This window comes from Onychomys torridus, chromosome 6 (genome assembly GCF_903995425.1).
Source record: "Onychomys torridus chromosome 6, mOncTor1.1, whole genome shotgun sequence".
NCBI lineage: Eukaryota > Metazoa > Chordata > Mammalia > Rodentia > Cricetidae > Onychomys > Onychomys torridus.
The window spans coordinates 65,343,235-65,361,548 of NC_050448.1; the positions used below are offsets into that span (position 1 = coordinate 65,343,235).

The 18,314-nt window shown below is 47.3% G+C and overlaps 2 protein-coding genes across 3 annotated transcripts in view; one reads left to right on the forward strand and one right to left on the reverse strand.

Annotated features, from left to right (window-relative positions):
• On the reverse strand, window positions 1-14,715 carry Tsacc (TSSK6 activating cochaperone). 2 transcript variants are annotated; one of them, XM_036190346.1, is made up of 4 exons: window positions 14,162-14,715; window positions 11,574-11,633; window positions 3,393-3,518; window positions 1-233 (listed from the first exon to the last, which is right to left on the reverse strand). In XM_036190346.1, exons 2-4 carry the CDS (start codon window positions 11,608-11,610, stop codon window positions 16-18), a joined length of 381 nt encoding a protein of 126 aa, XP_036046239.1. In that variant the 5' UTR covers window positions 11,611-11,633; window positions 14,162-14,715; the 3' UTR covers window positions 1-15. The 2 variants fall into 2 exon arrangements, with proteins under 2 accessions (XP_036046239.1, XP_036046240.1); XM_036190347.1 differs by lacking the exon at window positions 14,162-14,715 and adding an exon at window positions 13,896-13,950.
• Window positions 14,253-18,314, forward strand: part of Cct3 (chaperonin containing TCP1 subunit 3) — a 19,653-nt gene continuing 15,591 nt past the window's right edge. Inside the window, exons 1-4 of the mRNA XM_036190345.1 lie at window positions 14,253-14,400; window positions 16,421-16,482; window positions 17,459-17,509; window positions 17,588-17,650. Of these exons, the coding sequence (XP_036046238.1) occupies window positions 14,370-14,400; window positions 16,421-16,482; window positions 17,459-17,509; window positions 17,588-17,650 (207 nt within the window). The 5' untranslated portion in view covers window positions 14,253-14,369. The remainder of the gene's footprint in view (window positions 14,401-16,420; window positions 16,483-17,458; window positions 17,510-17,587; window positions 17,651-18,314) is intronic.

Genomic DNA, 18,314 nt, shown 5'->3' on the forward strand with positions numbered 1-18,314 from the left:
TCTGTGTTCCACAGTTCATTTATGGAATTGGGGCAGGTGATTTAACAACAGATTATAGCATAAGGCTGGGAAAGAACCATTGTTGCTTTCCCTCTGGGGACCCAGTTGTGACAGGGATGCTTCCAAGTTTTCTAAAATAGCCATCTGTTGTTGGGCAAGCTGGGTCTGGAGCTGGAGGTTGGCAGACATACATTCTAGGAGTCCTAGGCATTCCTTGGGCTTCTGGCCAGCGCCTGGGAAGAGTGATGGAGATGGGAAGGGACACAGGGAAGAGGCTTTGTCATTGCAGTGAGGTTGGAAGGAGTCCCTAAGAACACTAATCCTCCTCCCAGGAACAACCCAACCGGACTCACTTCCGCTCAGCACTCACCTCCCCAGAGGCTGACCTGCCAATTTTGTTTAAATTTGAAACCAATATTGCAACTCACTCCCCCCTTTTTTACTGTGCTTGTAGTATTTATGGTCATCTGGCACACTCAGTCATAGCTCATGTCTGGCTAAGTTCTCTGCTTGAGTTGTGCTCCAGGAAGGCAAGGACTTCCGTCTACATTAGTATCCCAACATCTAGAGAAGCCACTGTTCAGAGGTATTCAAAACACATTTAAAAAGCCGGGCAGTGGTGGTGCTCGCCTTTAATCCCAGCACTCAGGAGGCAGAGGCAGGCAGATCTGTGTGAGTTTTAGGTCAGCCTGGTTTGCAGAGTGAGTTCCAGGACAGCCAGGGCTACACAGAGAAACCCTGTCACAAAAAAAAAAAAAAAAAAGAAAGAAAGAAAGAAACTGAAGAAGCTGGCATCGTGGCACACACCTCCTAGCATGGTGGTGCCTAGCTCCTAGTATTTGGAGGTAGAGGTAGGTGGATCTCTCTGAATTCAAGGCCAGCCTGATCCACACAGTGACGTTTCAGGGCAGGCAGAGCTGCAGAGTGAGGCCCAGTCTTAAAAAGAAAACAATAAACTTTGGGGACTGGAAAGATGATTCAGTGGGTAAAAGCACTGGCTGTTCTTGCAGAGAACCGGGGTTCAGCTCCTAGAACTCACAAAGTGGCTAACAACTGCCTGCAACTCCACTTATGGGGATTCCATGTCCTCCTCTGGCCTCTACAGGCATTAATATGCATGCAGTGCACAGACATGCGTATGGGCAAAACACTCATACATATAAAATATGTCTTAAGCTATGACAAAAAAAAAAAAACCTGATTAATCCAGGTGGTGGGACACACCTTTAGTCCCAGAGCTCTGGAGGCAGAGGCAGGTAGAACTCTGTGAGTTTAGGCCAACTTGGTCTATAGAGTGAGATCCAGGACAGCCAAGGCTACACAAGGAAACCCTGTCTTGGAAATACATACATACAGACAGACAGACATACAACTTAAGATGTCTGTCTGTTTGTGGAGGGTTTTAGGTTTATTTATTATTTTATGGGTATGGGTGCTCTGCCTTCGTGTTTGTCTGTGTACCATGTTCAGTCAGTGCCCGTGGAGGCTAACAGAGGGTGATAGATTTGGAACCAGAGTGACAAAATGGTTGTTAGCTGCCATGTAGCGTCTGGGGATTGAAGCCCATCTTCCCAAACAGTGGCCAATGCTCTTAACCTTTGAGGTACCTCTCCAGCCCTGAGGATGGCCTTCTTGAGCCCACTCTCTCCACCTTTCAAGGGCTGGCCTACAGGTATGGATCACATCTGGCTCCCGGGCTCTTTTAAAAATGGGTTGTTGTTCCTGTCTTTAATTACTTATTTGTTTGTTTGTTTTTCATTTTATGAGTGTTTGACTGCAGGTCAGAAGAGGGCTTTGAACTTCTTAGTACTGGAGTTATGGATGGTTGTGAGCCACCCTGCAAGAGCTGGATCCTGAACCCAGGTTCACTGCAAGAACAGTAAGTGCTCTTTTCTGGTTTGTTTGGTTTGGGTTTATTTATTTGGTTGGTTTTTAAGACAGAGTTTCTTTGTATAGCGTTGTTCAGTCTGGCCTTGAACTCAGAGATCTGCCTGCCTCTGCCTCCGGAGTGCTGAGATTAAAGGCTTTAGACATCACCATCCAGTTTGTTTTTAAGACAGGGTCTCAGCCAGGTAGTGGTGGCACATGCCTGTGATCCCAGCACTCAGGCAGGCAGATCTCTGTGAGTTTGAGGCCCACCTGGCCTACAGAGCAAGTTCCAGGACAGCCAGTTACACAGAGAAACCCTGTCTCAAAAAGAACAAACAAACAAAAAAACAAGGTCTCACTATGTAGCCTTGGCTGGCCTGGAACTTAATATGTATACCAGGCTGGCCTCGAACTTTCAGACACCCACTTAAATCTTTGAAAATTTTATTTGAGCCAGGTATGGTGCTGTACATCAGTAATCCTAGTGCTTGGGATGATGAGTCAGGAGGCAAGTGTGAGGGATACACAGTGAGTTCCAGGCTATAGAGCAACTCAAAACAACAAACTTTAAAAAAAAATAAAAAATAAAAAACTGAGACAGGGTCTCATATAGCCCATGTTGGCCTTGAGCACTCTATGTAGCTGAGGGTAAATTTGAACTCGTAATCCTTCTGCCTCCACATTCCCAGTGCTGGGATCACAAGCATAAGCCACTGTACCCCATTTGTGTGGTTCTGGGCCTTGTGCACACCAGGTAAGAACTCTATCAGCTCAGCTATATTCCCAGCCTAAGAAGGCATTGTGTTTTGTGGTTGGTTTCTGTTTGTTTGTTTTGCTGCGTGGGTAAAACCTAAGTCTCTTTCAGAGACCTGAATCACCTCTGTTGTCTAACTCTAACCATTCTTGGTGATCAGCTTACTTTTTAAATGTTTTCAACTACATTGTCCATAGGCGGCTTAGTTAACCTCAATAATTATACTGTCTGCATTTGGGGATAATGGCTAGCTAGAGTTGAATTCCCCGTAAGTATTCAACTATCCACTGACTTCCCTAGGAGAAGAAGAAGGAGAGAAACTCAAGGAAGTGGAGTCCAAGCTAACAGTCACTATCTCCTTCCCTGGGTCCCTTTTATTTTTATTTTTTTTATTTTTTATTTTTTTTTCTGGAGCTGAGGACCGAACCCAGGGCCTTATGCTTGCTAGGCAAGCACTCTACCACTGAGCTAAATCCCCAACCCCCCTGGGTCCCTTTTAATTCTCAGGAGCAGCAAGCAGAAAGACTGTGGTCTCACCCCTGCCCAGTTGAGTCACAGAGCTAACAAACGTAAAAAGAACAGGAATTGGTAAAACTGGGGAAGAAAATGAAATCAACAGAACCAAACAATCAACAAGTTACTCCAAAAGTGAAACCAGGCAACAGGGGTGTTCTGACAGGAGTTAGCACTGCCCTGAGGGAAGCTTAAGCTACTTTGCACCTGCTCTCCTGGCTGGGTCTACTTGGGAAGCCTTCCCCCCAAGACTTACCTGAAGGCAGTTTTGTTGTCTGGATGTTCAAGAAAGTGGCTGGCAGGGAATTTGCTTGAAGATTAATATAACTGGGGGAGGGTTTTGCTGGACAAAGATACACAGCATCATTATCTTCCTCTTTGGCTGAAAACGAGGTGACTAAATCAACATTCATTTTAACAAGGGTTAGCCTGCCCTCCCTGCCCTCTTTCTCCTCCTTTAATTGTAAGATAATGACCCAGGCTGGCCTTGACCCCAAGACCCTCCTGCCTTGGCCTCGAAAACATGGGACTGCAGGTTGAGACTGTCTTTCTGATTAAATCACTGCGCCTGGTCTATGAAAGCAGACACCAGGTACTACCCAAGTAGCAGTAAGATATACAAAGAGAAGATACAGAAAACAGAAATCAGCGGTGGCGCATGCCTTTAATCCCGGCACTCGGGAAGCAGAGGCAGGCAGATCTCTGTGAGTTCAAGGCCAGTCTTGGCTACAGAGTGAGTTCTAGGCAAGGCTCCAATACGACACAGAGGAACCACCCCCCACCCCTGTCTCTAAATAAATAAATAAATACAACAACAACAACAAAATCGGTGAGAGTCACAAGAACCCAAGCTGGCAGGAGGGAAGTCTAAGTCACGTGCTTGATAAGCACAGCATGCTCACCCCTCCACTAGACACTGAGAAGTACACAAAAGACACGTACAACAGCTCCTTAGCTGTTCAGCACCAACTCAGGGAGACAAATTGAATCAAGTGAAACGTTATCTTCAGGCACAATGGTGCACTTCTATAATCCCAGTATCTAGGAGGTGGAGGCAAGAGGATCAGCAGTTCAAGGTCAACCTCTGCTACACAATAAACTCAAGACCAGCCTGGGTATACAGACTCTCTCTGAACAACTAAAAGAATCTGGTGAGCCGAGCGGTGGTGGCTCATGCCTGTAATCCCAGCACTGGGGAGGCAGAGGCAGGTGGAACTCTGTGAGTTCGAGGCCAGCCTGGTCTACAGAGCTAATCCAGGACAGGCCCCAAAGCTACAGAGAAACCCTGTCTTGAAAAAAAAAAAAAAAAGAATCTGGTGAAACAACACAAGGTATAATGAGTCTTCAAACCTGGGTAAACTCGGGAGGCAGAGGCAAGCAATCTCTGTGAGTTCAAGGCCGGTCTGGTCTACAAAGCAAGTTCCAGGACAGCCAGGGCTACACAGAGAAACCCTGTCTTGGAAAACAAAAACCAAACCAAAGCAAAACAAAATACCTAGGTAAAAGTGAGGTTTTTATTGGGGTTATGGGAGAGCATACCCCGCTAAGGCCAAATATGTAAACAAATGTAAAAGTAAGGGTTTAAAGGGGTAGGGAGAGATTATAACGAACACCTGTTTAAGAAGGGCTCTCTAACAGGCCAAGCGTGGCAAACATGGCTGCGACAGGCTTTGCCTTTTACCCTTGCTTGCTTGCTAAACCGTTAGATTACATTCCTAAAGCTATTCCCTTATTTGGCCATTGACTCATTCCTGAGACTAAACACCAAGGTTCAGCAATCAAAATCCATTATTTGGCTACACTGGCTAACATGTCCAATCAGGACTTATTAACTCACCCTAGGACAGACTTCCCCCTCTTCTCCTGAAAAGCCCACTCCTTCAAAACAAACAAAACAACCCAAATGCCTGCTGCTTGCTGCTTGCTGCTTGCTGCTTGCTTTGGCCCAAACAGAGACAGCCTCCCCTCACTTGCTTTTCCCTCTGGGGTAATAAATCTTTATGCTAAGAACTTGGTGACTGGGTGTGTTCTGAGCCAATTCTGAGGGCCCCGGAGTCCTTGCAGAAGCTTCGACAACTCGGAGGAAAGCTTTGAAGGAGCAGAGTAGGAAAGGGAATAACATGAATGTGGGTAAAAAGGCAAGTCTAAGGCTGGAGGGGAGAAACCCTGGGAAACTGGCCAAGTCAGGACAGGAGGAGGCAGAGCCAGAGAAGGGGGCGCTCATCACTGACATAAAGATGGGCCAGAGAAGCCTCTCTGAGTAACCAAATCTGAGAGATTTAAGCTTTCTCTTAATGTAATAACCCTCAACCTTTAAGGTTAGGAAGTTGAGTAAACGAGCTTTGGGCTCATGCCTTTAATCCTAACATCCAGGAGGCAGAGGCCAGCAGGGCTCTCTAAGCACTGGAGCCCTTCCCAGCCTGGTCTACATATCGAGTTCCAGGCCAACTGAACCATATAGTGAGATCCTGTCTTAAAAAGAATAGGAATTGATTGCTAACACTTAAAATTCATATTTCATGGAGTGGAGACACGGCTCAGCAGTTAAGAGAGCACGCTGCTCTTCCGAGGACCTGAGTTGGGTTCCCAGCACCACTTCAGGCAGTCACAACCACCTGTAACTCCAGCTCCAGGTGATCTACACAGCAAGTTCTAGGCCAGCCAAGGCTACACGATGAGACCCTGTCTCAAAAAAAAAAAAAAAAAAAAAAAAAAAAGAAAAGAAAAGAAAAATGGGCTGAAGAGATGGCTCAGAGGTTAAGAACACTGGCTGTTCTTCCAGAGGTCCTGAGTTCAATTCCCAGCACCCATATGGTGGCTCATAACCATCTGTAATGAGATCTGGCTCCCTCTTCTGGCCTGTAGGGATAAATGCAAGCAGAACACTGTATACATAATAAATAAATCTTTTTTAAAAAGATCAAATTGTCCTTTTCATTATACATATTAAATACGAAGAGTTGCACATGTTAAAGTTTTTTGTTTTTCTGAGACAATCTTGCTTTGTAACCAAGCTTGGTACTTTCTATGTACCCTATGGTACCTTTGAACTCAGGACAATCTTCCTGCATCAGCCTCCCAAGTGCTTCTAAGAGTGAGCCACATCTAGCTCCAGAAGAGATTCTAAAACTGGTTACTATGCTATCTTTGGCAAAAACAGTCAAATCAAAAGGAACAACTGACTTTGAGGAACTCCTAATGTTTCACCACAGACATTGGTCCTTCTTATCTACTGAGTAATTGTCACTCTGGGACATTATTCTTTCTCCAGATCCCAGCTGTACTGGTGAGTCAGGCCTCCAGCTTCTCGACACCTCACTTTCTCAGCACTGTGATGACAAGATGGTAAGCACATGAAAAGTAGGTTGAAACCCTGTCACAGGAAAAAGATAAAAGAAAAAGGAGGGGGGGATTGGGGATTTAGCTCAGTGGTAGAGCGCTTGCCTAGCAAATGCAAGGCCCTGGGTTCAATCCTCAGCTCCAAAAGAAAAAAGAAAAAAATGAGTTGGGCCAAAGTCATGTCACAGACAACAAACAGACAATGATGATGTGTCAAAGCCTTCTTAGGTAGACATAGTAGCATGCCCACCTACAATTGAAACACTTGGAAGGCAGTTCTGGGCTAACCTGGTCTACATAGTAAGACTGTCTCAAAAAAAAGGAAGGAAGGAAGGAAGGAAGGAAGGAAGGAAGGAAGGAAAGCAAAGCAAAGCAGAAGGAGACCCACTCTCTTTAGTTGCTGTATACTGGGAGGACATACAGCTGGGCCTAGTGGAGGCCACTGTACTTGGCCAGTATACCATGAGAAGTGGGTACAAGCAAGACTAGCAGCAAGAGAGGAGGAGGACAGACAGACAGATGCCCAGGTTCAGTCCCAGCTCTCCGTGTGGTGATACTTTGTAAAATGTGATTTTATTTGTATATTAATAAAGTTGCCTTGGGGTCGGAGCAAGCCATAGCAGAAGCTGGGCAGTGGTGGTGCACGCCTTTAATCCCAGCATTTGGGAGGCAGAGCTAGGCAGATCTCTGTGTGTTCAAGGACACAGCCAGCATGGCAGACACACACCTTTAATCTCAATACCAACCATAGAAGACCTGGAGGTCTGTACAGACAGGCAGTGACGAGGAGGTCATGTGGCTGGGTTTACAACCAATGAGAAGGCAGAACAGAAAGTCTATATAAAAGAAAGGACACAGGAAGTAGCTCTCTTGCGGAGAGTAAAGACAGAGCAGCAGTGAAGGGTAAGGCTCTCAGCTCCTGCTCTAACCTCTTGGCTTTTAACTCTGCAATTGGCTCTGTGCTTCTTATTAACAAGACGGTTCCATCTGCAGCTCCAGCTTCTGCAGCTCCAGAGCTCTTGCACAACTGCACAAGCTCCTAAATTACCTTGTGTGAAAGGCAGCTCCACTTGGGGTCTGTCATCTGATCTAATCGCGTTTTAGATGAACTAGAGGTTCTGGGGTGAAGTAGGAAATCAAACAGAAATGCCTGTAAGAACAAGCGGCGGCACTACATTTGCACGGAAAGTCAAATTGTTAGCCAGACACTAAAAGGGGGAAAAGCTTTAAAAAAAAAAAAAAAAAAGCGGGGGGGGGGGGGGGGGGGGTTTGGGGATTTAGCTCAGTGGTAGAGCGCTTGCCTAGCAAGCACAAGGCCCTGGGTTTGATCCTCAGCTAAAAAAAAAAAAAAACAAAAAACAAAAAGCCAGTGGTGGTGGTGGTGGCGGCAGCGCACACCTTTAATCGCAGCACTTGGAAGGCAGAGGCAAGTGGTTCTCTGAGTTCAAGTTCTCTGGTCTACATAGCGAGTTCCAGGACAGCCAGAGCTACACAGAGTAACCCTGTCTTGAAATTCCCCTCCTCCCCACCAAGAAAGAAAGAAAAGAAAAAAGAAAAATAAGTTAGCTCCCTATAGCAAAAGAGAAAGAAAGAAAATTGGACCTCCAAGCAATTCCTCAAGCATCTGAAAGATAAAAGGTGGCAGAGCAGAGAGAAGGGCGATGAATGGCGGGCAGAAAAGCTGGGACAGGAGAGGCCGGATGGAGGTAGGGGCCAGTAGCCTAGCACTCACGAAGCCCTGGGTTGATCCCCAGAACCACATAAAATAGGGAAAGTGGCACACGCATGCAATCCCAGTATTTGAGAGGTGGGAGAGGAGGTCAGAGCTCCTTGAATCCTTGGCTACATTTGAAGGCAACGCCACAAGGTGACAGGGCTGTGGAGGGAAGGGGACGTCGAGGAAGCAAGAGCAGCATGGTTGAGGATGGAGTTAGCAAAGCCAACACTACTGACTGAGACCCTCTCTGACAAAGAAGGAAGAGGGAATGGCAAGATGGTTCCGAAGCTACTGGAACCAAGCCTGAGAACGTGAGTTCAATCTCCAGAACCCGCATGGTAGCAGAGAACCAGCTCTGGCAAACTGGCCTCTGACAAGCATACACACACAATGGCACACACTCACTAGCTCTGGAATGCGCACATGAATAACATGTATGTAGTGTAAAAGGATCACGAAAGGATAGGGCTGGCAGTTTAGCTCAGTGGCAGAGCTTTTGCCTAACCTGTGGAAGACTCTGGGTTTGATCCCCAGCACTGAGGGGAGAAAAGACAGGAAAATTAATAACTCACTTATGTATACAGGTGTAGCATTGCTAAGTGCCTACAATGTGTCAGTGGAGCTTGGGAAATGAAGAATTACCTCGGACAGGGTCAAAGGATAAAGAAGAGTCCTCTTGGGTTGGGGATTCAGCTCAGTGGTAGAGCGCTTGCCTAGCAAGCACAAGGCCCTGGGTTCGATCCTCAGCTAAAGGAAAAAAAATAGAATACAAGAAGAGTCCTCTTTTCATGAAACAAACCTGGGGGCAGAGGTGTGACAAGTGTAGGAAAGTTTTCCCCCCTTTTGGAGGCAGGGTTTCACGCAGCTGGCCTTGTGCTTTAACCCTCCTGCCTTCACTGCCCATGTGCCAGGATTACGGGTGTGTGCCACAATCTGCCAAGAAAGATGCCTTCTTCTTGTCCATTTTTCAGAGTGCCTATAAGTCATTTTCACATATGCATACCAAGCTTGGCAATGTCCACACGTCACTGATCTATAAGATGGGAGTCTGCTCTGCTCTGTCAGCTGCCCTTTTTGTTTGTTTTGTTGTTTTTATGTATGGTTATTTTCCAGACAGGGTTTCTCTGTGTGGCCTTGGAGCCTGTCCTGGAACTCATTCTGTAGACCAGGCTGGCCTCGAACTCAGAGATCCGCTTACCTCTGCCTTCCGAGTGCTGGGATTAAAGGCGTGCACCACCACCACCACCACCACCACCACCACCACCACCACCACGTGGCTTACTGCTCTTTTTTTAATCAATCTTTATTTTTTTTATGTCTCTGAGTGTTTCGCCTGAATGTATGCATGTGTGGTATATCATTCCTAGTGCCCTTGAAGGTCAAAGGAGAGGGCCAGAGCCCCTAGAACTGGAATTACAGACCACTGCCAGCTACCATGTGGGTGTTGGATCCTCAATGCTGGGCCTCTGGCCATCTCTCTGATACAAGGTATTGAGATATAGTCCTGGCTGGCCTGGAACTCACTTCGTGTCCTAGGCAGGCTTTGAACCTGTGACCATCTTCTTGCCTCTGCTTCTCACGTGCTGGGACTACAGATATGCAATAACACACACAAAAAAAACACTGCTTTTTTGAGACAGGGCTATGCAACTCAGGCTGCCCTGGATTTTGCAGCAATCTTCAGACTTCTGAGGGCTGGGTTTATAGGTGAAGGTCACCCTGTCTAGCCTCTAATACATGTGTATGTATCATACATATACACACATATATATTTCTTTTGTGTGTTTGTGTATGTACATGTGTGTAGAAGCCAGAGGTCTACATCAGGTATCTTCCTCAATTGCTTTCCACTTTTTTTGTTGTTTTTGTTTTTTGAGACAGGGTTTCTCTGTAGCTTTGGAGGCTGTCCTGGAACTCGCTTTGTAGACCAGGCTGGCCTCGAACTCACAGAGATCCACCTGCCTCTGCCTCCCAAGTGCTGGGATTACAGGCGTGCGCCACCACCGCCAGGCTCCACTTATTTTTATTTATTTTTTAATTTTATGTGTATGGGTGCTTTGCTTGCATGCACACGCATTGTCCATGGAGGTCAGATGAGGGCACTGGATCCTCTGGAACTGGAGTTTACAGACAGTTGTGAGCTGTCATGTGAGTGATGGGAATTCAACCTGTGAACTCTGGAAGAGCAACCAGTGCTCTTAACCATTGAGCCATGTATCCAGTCCCCTCTGCTTTAATTTCTTGGTATTTGTTGGTGGGGGCAGGGTCTTTCTATGTAGCTCTGAGTGTCCTGGAACTCACCATGTAGACCAGCTTGGCCACAAAGCCACAGGGATGCATCTGTATCTGCTTCCTGAGTGCTGGGACTGCGGTCCATTGGCCACCACACCCAGCCTTACTTTATGTGTCTGAGACAGTCTCTCACCAAATCTGGAGCTTATCAATTCAGCTAGGCTGTCTGGCCAGTGAGCTCCAGGAGTCCTATGTACTCTGTACCCCATCTCCACAAGTACTGCAGTTACGGACATATGACACCACACCTGGCTTTTTATATGGCTATGGGGATCCAAACTCAGGTCATGTTTGCACAGCAAGGACTTTATTATCCTCGGAGCCATCTCCCCAGGCCCTCTGCTATCTTTTATAGTGATCCTAAGGAGTAGGTGGTATTAGTAGCATTGTACTTGAGGAGTCCCATGTCAGGAGAATTTGGTCAGGATTGCACAACTATCACATGGCAGGGCTGGAATTATACCTGGGTCCCTAGACTGCAAAGTTCTCTACTTACTGCTGCTCTAGAAACCCTAGAAAAAGAACTCACCAAAGCCAGGTGCAGAGACCATGGCAATCCTCTCAGCAGCTGGGAGGCTGGGCCAGGGCTACTGAAGTTGGAGGCCAGGTTGGACTATAATAGCAAGATTCTCAAAAAAGAAAAGAATGCTGGGTAGTGGGCGTGCACACCTTTAATCCCAACACTCAGGAGGCCGAGGCAGGTGAATGTCTGTGAGTTCAGGGCCAGCCTGGGCTACAGAGTGAGTTCCACAACAGCTAGGTCTACAGAGAAACCCTGTCTCAAAGAACAAACAAACAAAACAGCTGGATGCAGTGGGTCATGCCTGTAATCCCAGCAGTTGGGATGTGGGATGCTCTGGCAAAAGAGTTGCCTAAATTTAAGGACAGACTAGGCTATATGGTGAGTTCCAAGCCAGCTACGGTAGTAAAGTGAGACCTGTCTCCTCCTTCACCCAAAAAACCCCACAAGTACTTTCCACATAACCAAGTAACAGACAAAGCATACACAAAAGCAGAGTCATTTCTGCAAACGCTGAGAAATAGAGAGAGCTGGTTTCTGAGGAAGGGGATGCAGGGCCGAGGACACACCTTTGTCATTAGCAGGATTACTAGTGTGCTGCTCCATCTCAGCAGCAGCAGGTATCGTGCCTGGGAAAGAATCACAGCAACACATGATCAAACAAGATTGCTGTTCCTAAGCTCGACCCAGCAGACTCAAATTGGCTACAGCTGCTCTAATTTTGGGAAGCAGAAGTATAACAGTGTATACCATCTTGGGACTGGAGAGCTGGCTTAGAGGTTAAGAGCATTGTCTATTCTTCCAGATGGTCCTGAGTGCAATTTCCAGCAACCACATGGTGCCCTCTCTTGGTGTGTAAGCATTCATGAAGGCAGAACACTGTATACATAATAAAATAAATCTTTTTTTTTTTTTTTTAAGATTTATTTATTTTGTATACAGTGTTGTCTGTAAGTATGCCTACAGGCCAGAAGAGGGCACCAGATCTCATTACTAGTGGTTGTGAGCCATCACGTGGTTGCTGGGAATTGAACTCAGGACCTCTGGAAGAACAACCAGTGCTCTTAACTGCTGAGCCATCTCTCCAGCCCAAAATAAATCTTAAAAATACAGTGTACATCATCTCATAGTTAATATGGGTGGCTGATTTTTTAAAACTATATCATTAGTTGTATGTATGTCTGGGTGTGCATATGTGAGCTGGAGTTACAGGGGCCTGTGAGCAGCCAGACATCAGTGCTGGGAACTGAACTGAGGTTCTCTGCAAGAGCAGTATACCCTCGTAACCACTCCTGGATATATGTAGTCCAGGCTAACTGAAGCCATCAATATCGCTGTGGTCCTGACGCAGCCTCAGGAGTTCATTACAGGAGTGTGCTACCACACCAGGCAAGTAACTGTGCTTAACTTGATCTGTTTGTTTGTTTGTTTTTTGTTTTTCGAGACAGGGTTCTCTGTGTAGCTTTGCGCCTTTCCTGGAACTCACTCTGTAGACCAGCTGGCCTCGAACTCACAGAGATCCGCCTGGCTCTGCCTCCCGAGTGCTGGGATTACAGGGGTGCGCCACCACCCCCGGCAACTTGATCCTTTTTTACAGTTCCCTACAGCGGACTAATTTGTGTTACTGCTTTTCATTGGAGAAGACAGAACATACCAAATCCAAACTTTAAATCTATCACAAACACATCATGAATCTCCACGTCTTCTAAGTGTTTAACTTCTAGAGTCTTCCCCCACCCACCCACCACATGTGGGGTGCTGTGGCAAGAGGGTTGTCTCCAATTTGAGGCCAGCCCGGTCTCCATGGGGAGTTCCAGGCCAATCACGGGACTCTAGCTCCTTCCTCTGTCTCTAACGAGTTAGAAGATGGGTGGGCAGGATGAGGTGGAAAAAAAAGGCTCAAAACACTACAAGAAACACTCGCGCTAAGACAGGCTATTCGGGGGAAGTGTGAGCGATCCTCCTTCATTCCGGTCTCCCCCTCCCCCTGGTTTTTTTGAGACAGGGTTTCTCTGTGTAGCTTTGCGCCTTTCCTGGAACTCACTCTGTAGCCCAGGCTGGCCTCGAACTCACAGAGATCCACCTGCTTCTGCCTCCCGAGTGCTGGGATTAAAGGCGTGCGCCACCACTGCCTGGCCCTTCATTCCGTCTTACTGCCTAAAATGAAAAGTATTTTTTCTAAGAAGTTAAAAAAAAAAAAAAATGGCTGGAGAGATGGCTCAGTAGTCAAGAGCACCAACTGCTCTTCCAGAGATCCTGAGTTCAATTCCCAGCACCCACATGGTGGCTCACAACCATCTGCAATGAGATCTGGCGCCCTCTCCTGTCTGCATCCTAAATAAATAAATCTTTAAAGAAAAAAAAAAAAAAAATTAGGACTGGCGAGAAAACTCAACAGCTAAGAGCACTAGCTGGCGCTGAAGAGGACTCGGGATCAGTTACCAGCACTCACATGGCAGTTCACAACCATCCTAAACTCTAGTTCCAGGGGATCGGAGTCTCTTCTGGTGTGCCAGGCACGCATATGTGCACATACATAAGTGTAGGCAAAACAATCATAGGCAAAAAAATATTTAAAAATGAGTACATCTGAAAAACACGATTTTTCTTTTCTTTCTAAGAAAAACAGCGAGTCTAGCGGAGGTAAACCACAACTCCCAGGGTGCTCCGGGGCCGACAAGGGCCGTTGCCGCCCCGCCCCGCCCCGTAAGACGACAGCTTCCACTACTTCCACCCCGCCCTGCCTCGACCCTTCCGGCCACGGCCGCCATCCCGAACCTCCATTCCTCCCGGCTGCTAAAGCTGGAATGAAAAGTGGAAAACTGTCCTGCCTTTCTTGACCTTCACGGTCGGGCGAGAACCGATGAACAAAATAAGTTTCGTGACCTCACCTGCAGCACTAATCCAAAGCCTCAACCCCAGCACCCACCCTGTAGTTGGTACGCATGCGCTGTAGAGAGCCAGCGCCTCCTCCTCCTCCTCCTCCTCCTCCTCCCGCTAGTCCTCCACCACCACCCCCCTCCCCGCTCCCGCCTCGTGCCTAGGCGCTTGCGCAGACATTCTGTCCGCACGCGGCCGGGAGCGGCCACACTAGTGCGCAGGCGCCTGCGTCTCCCAGGCCCCCTCATCCGTGCCCTCTCCATCTAACTTGCCTTACCTTTCTTGCGTAGAGGGCGGGGCTCGCACTGTCGATTGGTCTATGTTCGTGCCAATCAATGAGAGGGGCTTCGTGATTGGCGGCACTTGGGAGGGCAGCAGGTTTCTGTGTCAGTCCTGAGGAGGTAGCGTTTTCTTCGCTGCTCTTCTCTCCAGAAGGTTCTGCCGGATCCCCCAGCTCTGGGTGCTCGGCTCTGCTTCGTGCCGCCATGATGGGCCACCGTCCAGTGCTCGTGCTCAGTGAGTTCAGGGAGGCGGTGGTTCCCTCCGCTCCCTCCTCCCCACGCTGGCCGATGTTGCCCAGCCCCGTCCCGCCGTGACTCGGGCCCCCTCGCACCTTCCCATCGCCTTTTCGTCTTGGAAGCGCCTTCTCTGGTTTTCCTCTCCTGCCGTCTCCCGACTTCCCGCTCTCGGGGTCGCCGGCGCTCCGTTCTTCGGCCGCCACCCTCCACGCCCCCCGGCCCCTTCCAGCGCGGTTTCCGGCGTGTAGTTAGGCCTGGCTTCGTGTCTGCGTGGCCCGCCCCTTGGCGGCGTGACTTAGGGCAAATCGCTTGATTCTGCGGTAGCGTCGGTGTTGGGAGGCTGGTGTCGTTTTCCTTTGAGAACCGTGAGTTAAGTTGGTCCGGTAAAGCTGCCTTTGCCGGCGATCGCGGTAGCCTCTTGTCATTGGGCGACCCTCGTTCTGAAAGGACACCCCTGCCTTCCTTTCCCGTGTGGGGAAGGCCGTTCGTCTCTTGTAGAGAGCGCCCGTTCCCTGCCCGTTACGGGGCTATTACAGTGAGGATAACTCGGCCAGACAGACGTAGTGAATAGAAAAACGAGAAGGGGTTCGGGGGCACCCCCACCCCCAAGAGGCAGAATAAGGAGTCCATCCTTGTCTGCTCCAGTAGTCTCCTTCGAGACAAGTTTCCTGACTGGCCCCCAGGCTTTCTCGTCTTTTTCTTATTCTAGCCTGAGATTCCTTGGGAATTGAATTTTCTTTGGGTACATTGTGTTTGGTAGGTTTGCTTTTTTCTGTTTTTATGGGTTTGCGTGTTTTTGCCTGCATGTATGTCTGTGTACCGCATCTGTGACTCAGGCCTGTGGAGGCCAGAAGAGAGCATCACATCCCCCTGGAAGTGAGGTTACGGGCAGTTGTGAGCCACCATGGGGGGCTGGGAATCGAACCTGGATCCTGGCAGAGAAACCATCTTTCCAGCCTCACAATCAGGCTTTCTTGGTCACTAGTCTTTGAGACGCTGTGGCTCCTCTTCCCAGGGGATTGTGAGGGGCATGCACTTGCCTCATTTTTTCTCTCCTACTATTGAGAAAAAAAAATCACTATCCCACTGACTGAGACCCATTCAGGGAACTTTAGGACATGAATCCGTGCTGGAAATAGGTGAGCCTACAAGAAAAGTATTGATCAGGATTCTGAAGTTGAAGTATTTCACGCCATCTCTTAGTGTACCAGGGGCTAAAACAGGAAAGTTTTACATGGGAGTACATGTAAGTAGTTTTGGGGATTTTTGTTTTGCTTTTTAATTTTCTTCATTTCATGTGTGTTTTGCCTGCATGTGTGCCTGCAGACACTATAAGAGGGCATCAGATCCCCTGGAACCGTAGTTGGTTGTGAGCTGCCCTGTTAGTGCTGGAAAGTGAACCAGGGTCCTCTGCAAGAGCCTCCATGCTTTTAACTACTGAGCCATCTTTCCAGCCTCTAAATGTGTTTTTTGAGACGAGGTCTCACTTTGTAGCTCTGGCTGGCCTGGAACTCACTTCATAGACCAGGCTGGCTTTGAATTCACAGAAATCCATCTGTCTTTACAGGGCTGGGATTAAAGGCATGTGCTACTATGCCTAGCCCTAAAGTTTCCTGAGGTATAATTGACAACTGGTTATCAAACAAGGAAACCTTAGTATTATTTTATTTTCAAAAGTTGTTAAATAGGATTGGTGGGATGGCCCAGCAGTAAAAAGGCACCTGTCACCAAGCCTAATAACCGGAGGTCTGTTTTGTTGTTGTTTGTTGCCTCCAACTCAGAGAGTCTCCTGACTGCCCCGAAGTGCTGAAATTAAAGGCATGCTTCCCACACCTGGCAGACATGTGGTAGAAAGAGAAGTAACTCCGAAAGTTGTTTTCTGACCTCCACACTTGTGCACATGACATACACATACATACACAGATTTTTAAAATGAAATGTTTTCTTTTAATTGGGAAATAAATTGCTTGTGTATACTGGTCTATTGACATTTTTTTTTTTTTTTTAATCTGTTCTAGGTCAGAATACAAAGCGTGAATCTGGAAGAAAAGTTCAATCCGGAAATATCAATGCTGCTAAGGTAGCACACATTTTAAGTGTTTATAGAAGTTTGTTCTGGCTGACTCCCTAATTCTGTATTTGTAGATGTAAGCTTCTTATGGGTCTGTGCTTCAGAGTATACAATTAAGCAAAGGAAAAAAAATACCTTGATAGTGGTATGAGGAAGGAGGTTTGTTTTGCCTGCAAGCATGTCTGTATGTGTACCATGTGCATTCCTGGTGCACAAGAAGGCTAGAAGAGGTGGTCAGGTCCCCTGAAACTGTTATGAGCATTACCATGGGAGTGCTAGAACTTGGACCCGGGTCCTCTGGAAGAGCATCTCTCTAGGCCTGCTGCCCTTGAGCTCATAGAGATCTGCTTGCCTCTGTCTCCCACAAGTAAATACCTTCTGAGTGAGTGATATAAGACTTGATTTCAGGTGGCCTGAAGGCCACTGCCAGTGACAGTGTTAAGGCTGGACTCTTAGGACATTAAAACTGTAGTAGGTTGTGCCAGCGTGCGTGCGTGCATGCGTGCGTGCAAAGTCATTTATTGCTGTGTGTGAAGTAGTTACCATCCTAAGTGTCACTGTTAAAACACTGACTCTGACTGGAGAGTTGGCTCAGCACTTAAGAGCATTTGCTCTTATAGAAGAAAGATTTGGTTCTGCTAATTCAGATGGTAGCTCACAACCTCCTGTAACTCTGGTTTCAGGGGATCCAACGTGCTCTTCAGACCTCTGTGGCCATGAGGCATGCATCCAATACACAAACATATGTGTATGCAGGCAAAACACTCATACCTATTAAAAATAAATGTTTAAAGCGCTGGCTTTGAACTGGGCATGGTGGAGCATGCCTTTAATCCCACCACTTGAGAAGCAGAAGCATCTCTGAATTCAAGGCCAGCCAGAGCTACTAGTGAGACCCTGTTGAAAACAAAGACACTGGTTCTGTCTGTTCTCCAAAACACAGTTTTCTGATTATACTTCTTGTTTTGTGTTTCCTTACCAACAGACAATTGCAGACATCATCCGGACATGTTTGGGACCTAAATCTATGATGAAGGTTGGACTATCTTTTATTGGAACTCTGGACTCCAGGTTCTCCTTTTTTGTTATCTATAACACTTTCGCTTTTTCTTAGATGCTTTTGGACCCAATGGGAGGCATCGTGATGACCAATGATGGCAATGCCATTCTTCGAGAGGTGTGTGTGGTTTTGTTTTTTCTCACCTCCTTTTCTAACAGTTTTATAAATACCAAGAGCCTGTTCAGACACGTGTAGATAGCCTTGGCATGGGGTTGTATGCCTCGAATACCAGCACTCTAGAGGCTGAAGTAAAAGTAGGGTCAAGGTCAGCCTAGGTTATAGAGGCAAGAGGTTATACCTCTTGTCTCTGAACTCCAAGGGCTATCAAGGCATGACGGCAGTGTATATGTAACCTCAGTATTTAGGGGATAAAGGTAGGAGGATTGGGAGTTTGAGATCAGTCTGGGGAGTTCAAGGCTTTTGCGTGCTGGGACTATAGATAAGGGCCATTATGCCTGGCTAGTCTAGTATGGTTGGCTTAAAAACAGAAACTCCAGATGTGTTGTATACCTGTTGTCCCAGCATTCAGGAACTGAGGCAAAAGAATTGATAGTTAGAAAACAGCCTGGGCTGTGTATCAGTAACTTGTCTCACAAACAAAACCAGAAGCCTAGGAGATGTACCTCTGTATCCTCTGTATTAGAGTACATCTGTCTCTTGCGGAAGGTCTTAGATTCAGTTCTCAGCTCCAAAAAAGGAGGAGTAGGGAAGCACAACACTTCATTTCCCATGGACTGAGGCTGTGAGTATGAAATCGAGGTATCAGTGGGGCCTGAAGAAT

Excerpts from the sequence above, each read along its gene's own strand:
- Tsacc (XM_036190346.1), bottom strand. The coding sequence starts at position 11,610 with ATGGAGCAGCACACTAGTAATCCTGCTAATGACAAAG. Across the intron at positions 3,519-11,573 it reads TAATCCTGCTAATGACAAAG|CCAAAGAGGAAGATAATGAT; the intron begins GTGTGTCCTCGG and ends CCTCGTTTTCAG. Across the intron at positions 234-3,392 it reads GACAACAAAACTGCCTTCAG|GCGCTGGCCAGAAGCCCAAG; the intron begins GTAAGTCTTGGG and ends CACTCTTCCCAG.